General features: G+C 47.0%; 1 protein-coding gene across 3 annotated transcripts; it reads right to left on the bottom strand.

Annotated features, from left to right (window-relative positions):
• Positions 1–16: 16 nt before the first annotated feature.
• On the bottom strand, positions 17–4,872 carry LOC141577146 (GDP-fucose protein O-fucosyltransferase 2-like). Of its 3 annotated transcripts, XM_074361252.1 has the most exons (3): positions 4,552–4,872; positions 2,930–3,166; positions 17–794 (listed from the first exon to the last, which is right to left on the bottom strand). In XM_074361252.1, the coding sequence occupies exons 1-3, from the start codon at positions 4,748–4,750 to the stop codon at positions 787–789; spliced, it is 444 nt and encodes a 147-aa protein (XP_074217353.1). In that variant the 5' UTR covers positions 4,751–4,872; the 3' UTR covers positions 17–786. The 3 variants fall into 3 exon arrangements, with proteins under 3 accessions (XP_074217353.1, XP_074217352.1, XP_074217351.1); XM_074361251.1 differs by lacking the exon at positions 17–794 and having other exon boundaries at positions 2,536–3,166; positions 4,558–4,872; XM_074361250.1 differs by lacking the exon at positions 17–794 and having other exon boundaries at positions 2,547–3,166.
• Positions 4,873–4,905: the final 33 nt, after the last annotated feature.

Genomic DNA, 4,905 nt, shown 5'->3' with positions numbered 1-4,905 from the left:
TCCAGGAAGAGGGACAAAAAGTTAAAAATGACTCAGTGCCTCTCGGTCCCCAGTGAGTTGGTTGTGACCTGTCAACCCAGCTTTGGGGAAGTGCCTGCTCCCCCTGGGCCCACTGAGCTGCCCCGCAGCCTCCAAGGGGTGCCGTACCCCCACACGAATCCAGTCTCTTGGTTCCTATCTTTGCTTCAGATCCCTCAAGGACTGCCCATGCCCCAGGGCCCCATCTGCCCCACCAGCCTTGGCTGCTGGACTCCAGGACACCATCCTGGGTCTCAACCATCCCCTGTTCCTATGACCGCCCCACTACTCTACATTTTGTCCTTCAAGTGTGGGCTTCTGTGGCTCGCCACACAGCAGGGGTCTCCCCGTCCTCCACCTTGGGTAACTGCATCGTCCTGCACGGTGCCTAGGGAACCCGTGTGGAGGCAGGAAGAATACAGAACAACAGGTGCTCAGAGGGGCTGCCTTTCCCACTGCAGGGGCCCTAGAGAGCTTTCTCCCAGCTGGTTATTCACAGGCGCTGAAGCTGTGGAATCTCGATCTCACCAATTTAAAGGGCATCACCACTAATTACAAAAGCAATCATTTCTTCAGTAGCAAAAGGAGAAAAGACTTTGTGTTCCCCACCTCCAACTGTTTTCCTCCACCTTCAGATGTTTCTCATCTCTGGGCAAGGGTAGAATGCAACTCACAGAATATTATTTTTCAATGTCTTTTCCCACTCTGAAGATTGCTTTCCCAGAACCGATGAAGGCTAGAATGGTTTAGCTTCCCTGGACTGAGGATTCAGAGGCCTGGGGGGAAGGGGGGAGGGGGAGGTGAGATAACTCAGCAATATTGAACCTAACAGAGACATTAAAAGGTTCTATTCTAAACAGAAAGGAAGCAGGATGCTATAGAAACAGGAAAACCATAGTTGGAAATGCAATAACGAGTTGCAAGAGAATAAACATAAAGATGTAAAAATGAAAAAGGACATCAGAATAAAAAAAGTTGGGAATGGGAGAGGGGAGCAAGAAAATGTAGATTTTTTTCTTTCTTTTTTTTCTTCGTTATTCTTAGGATGTGTTGGAGCCTACGTGATTATCAGTCTAAAGGAAATAGATATAGTAATGGGCTGATATATTTGAAGAATAAGGTAACCACAAATCAAAAGCATACAATAGAGTCGCAAAAAAACCAAAAAGAAACAAACTCAAAATGGCTTAAAGACTTAAATATTACACGCGACACTATAAACTTCTCACAAGAAAACATAGGCAAAACATTATTTGACATACATCTCAGCAATGTTTTCGTAGGGCAATCTAAGCAACCCAAGCAACAGAAATAAAAGCCAAAATAAATAAATGAGACCTAATTAAACTTATAAACTTTTGCACAGCAATAGAAACCATAAGTAAAACTAAAAGACAACTTATGGAATGGGAGAAAATATTTGCAAAAGATGAGACTGACCATGGCTTAATTTCTAGACTATATAAATAGTCCATACAACTTAATAAGAAAAAAATAAACAACCAAATCCAAAAATGGGCAGAACAACTAAACAAGCAATTCTCCAATGAAGACACACAGATGGCCAATAGGCATATAAAAAATGCTTAATATCGTTCAATTATCAGAGAAATGCAGCTCAAAACTACAATGTTATCATCTCACACCAGTCAGAATGGCCATCATTCAAAAGTCCACAAACCATAAATGCCGGAGAGGCTGTGGAGAAAAGGAAACCCTCCTACATTGTTGGTGGGAATGTAGTTTGGTGCAGCCACTGTGGAAAACAGTATGGAGATTCCTCAAAAGACAAAAAAAAAAAAAAAAAAAAAAAAGGCTTATCACCTAATCCAGCAATCCCAGTCCTGGGCATATATCCAGAGGGAACCTTCATTCCAAAAGATACCTGCACCCCAATTTCCACAGGAGCACTGTTTACAATGGCCAAGACATAGAAGCAACCTAAACATTCACTGACAGATGACTGGATAAAGATGTGGTATTTAGATATAACAGAATATTACTCAGTCATAACAAAGAAGGAAATAAGGCCATTTACAGCAACATGGATGGAACTGGAGATTATCTCACTAAGTGAAATAAGTTAGACAAAGACAAGTATCATATGATATCATTTATATGTGGAATTTTTAAAAAAATGATACAAATGGACTTATCTATAAAACAAAAAACAGACTCACAGACTTATAAAACAAACAGGAGTTTGGGATTAACAGATACAAATTACTATATGTAAAACAGACAAACGACAAGGATTCACTGTAGAACACAGGGAAGAATATTCAGTATCTTGCAACCTATAATGGAAAAGAACCTGAAAAAGAATAGACTATGTATATGTACAACTGAATCACTATGCTGCATACCTGAAACTAACAAAACAGCTGTATAACTGAAACTAACAAAACATTGTAAATCAAACACATTTCAATTTAAAAAAAAATTGATAAGCTCTAAATACCTTTATTCAAAGAAAATCTTGAACTCTTCCCTCTTACAAAATTTAAATGGGTAGCTTGAGTAGGACCAAATTATACTGGATGGGCAGTTACATATCTTCTCCAGCACGTGGCCCATGCTCCACACACATCGTGTTTTCCTACAGGTAAGAACAGCCCTGACTGCACAGAGAGCGACTCTTTCTGGGACAAGGGCTTCTGTGGCAGTGGCCTCCTTGTCACCGCTGCATCTCACCAGGAGGCCAGGGTTTTCAGAGGGGAGGGGACATAGAGCTCATACACTTCAAATTGACTTCCCGAAAAAACTATGGAAAAACCAAATTCACCTGCAGTGTAGGAAACATGAGCAGGGCCCCTAAGCAGACCGACAAGCCCAAAGTAAGATGGCCCGATGTTCAGATCGGAACCAGAACAAAGACCACCTGGCCCCAGTTAAATGACCACCACCTCACCTGCAATGAACTGCTCGTACTCAATGTCAGGGATGTTTCTGTTGAGACTTGGGAGGTCAAAGGAGTCGGACCAGGGATCGGGGCTCTGCCAGTGGTAGAGGTGGCCCCAAGGGAATAGCACCAGTACCGGCTCCTCCATCTTCAGCAGGGTCTTCAGGAGGAAGGCAATGTGGATGCAGACGTTCCTACGGAGGTTGAAGCCCTCTGGAGGGTTGAAGTCACACAGAAGGTACCTGGCTGGGAGCAAAGGAGAGCGGGTCTTCAGGGCCAGGCCTCTGCACAGGAATCCCGGCTTAGATAGAACAGACACAACGGGAATCCCTGCACAGCCCATGGCCTAGACTCCAGACACATTCAGCAGCTTCTGGTTTGTAAAGTGGAGGCACTGCCCACCCATCTCCATGTGGCCAATTACTTCAAGTCCGGGAGCAGTTGCGGAAGACATCTTGGCATCCGTCTAACACCACTAAGCACCCGACTAGCATCTGAGCACCCGTTCTCCAGGGGCTCTCAAACTTCTTGTTCTACAGAACCCTATACACTCTTAACAATTACTGAGAACTCCAAAAGGCTGCTATTTATGTGAGTTTAATCTATCAATATTTCCTGTGTTAGAAGTTAAATAAGAAGTTAGAAAAAGTGTATGAATTCACTTAAAAATATTAACAATCTACTGTATGTTACCATTAATACTCTTAAACAAAATATAATTCTATTTTTCAAAAGAAAAATCATTAGTGAGAAGAATAGCAGTGATTTTAATTTCTGCAAATCTCTTTTGGACTGGTGAGAGCTGAATTCTCCTATCTGCCTCTGCATTCCCTGTTTTGTGATATCGCAGGCCAGGTTTTCCCTGGAAAACCCCGCAGGAACTCGGGAGAGCAAGAGTGTGCAAAAGGCAGGTGACATCCCGGCGTTTCTATGAAAATGGTCTTGCACCTCAGGGGCCTTGGATACACTTTGATAACTGTTGCCCTATCCAAGGCGAGACTCTTCTACACAAGAGCCAGGCAAGGGTCCTGGATTCTGTAATGAGTTACCGCCACCACACCCCTCCCTTCTCTGTGTGTTCCTCACAAGCTCCATTACTGCAGATGAGGATGTAATCCTCAACTGGGGCCTCTAATCCCAGAAGACTGCTAACTTCAAGAGGGAGGGTCCCATCTACCATCCCTACACCCCGCATAGTTTATTTTGAGTCAAGCCCTAGATAACTGCTTATCGGCACTGACCCTTGTGTCTTTTTCCTGAGGTTGACTGAAGGAACCAACATCTGGATGGAACTGAAATTTCCCTGCAGATAAACAAGGCTGATAAGCCACCCCATTCCAACATCTGATTCTGGGGCTCTTCAAAACCCGGGTAAGGCCCCGCTTCATCTAAGATGGGTCCTCCGCCTGCCCTTTCCGGGGGTTTCTGGGAGGCCGCGGCCACCAAGGGCGACCCAGACTCGCGGCCCCAGCCCCAGGGCCTGAGGGGGAGGAAAGCTTGAGGCTGTGCCCAAGCCCTGCCCCGCCCCGCCCCAACACGCTCCCCGGCACCACAGCCCTCCCCGGCCACCGCCCCAACCCCGATCCCACCCCGGTTCATGTCCGCCGGCCCCGCCGACGGCGCGGACGTACGTTTACCATCTGTGGGACGCCGCCCCAGACAGGATGTCGGCCGCCGACTGACCAGGCCAGAACTAGTCGCCCGGCCGAGCAAGCCGCCATCCCCAGCAGCAAGCACCGCCATGGTCCCGGGCAGCTGCACACTTCCGGAGCCCGCTACCCGCCCCAGAAGCGCACGCCGGCCCGCGCAGAGCGTGGCGCCTGTAACCATGGCAACTCCGCGGGGCCCTCCCCTAGCGCTTGCGTCGTGCGTCCTCCCGAGTCTAGTTGTGCGAGGGCAGAACTTGCGGAGCCAATGCGAGCCAGGGCGCAGCCAGGACGGGGGTGGGGGGAGGCTTATGGGACAGCTGGGCGGGGCCGGGGAGG

The sequence above is a fragment of the Camelus bactrianus genome, chromosome 3 (genome assembly GCF_048773025.1).
Source record: "Camelus bactrianus isolate YW-2024 breed Bactrian camel chromosome 3, ASM4877302v1, whole genome shotgun sequence".
NCBI classification, from domain to species: Eukaryota; Metazoa; Chordata; class Mammalia; order Artiodactyla; family Camelidae; genus Camelus; species Camelus bactrianus.
The sequence above is the reverse complement of the archived record's forward strand: the minus strand, read 5'-3'. Positions and strand labels throughout refer to the sequence as shown.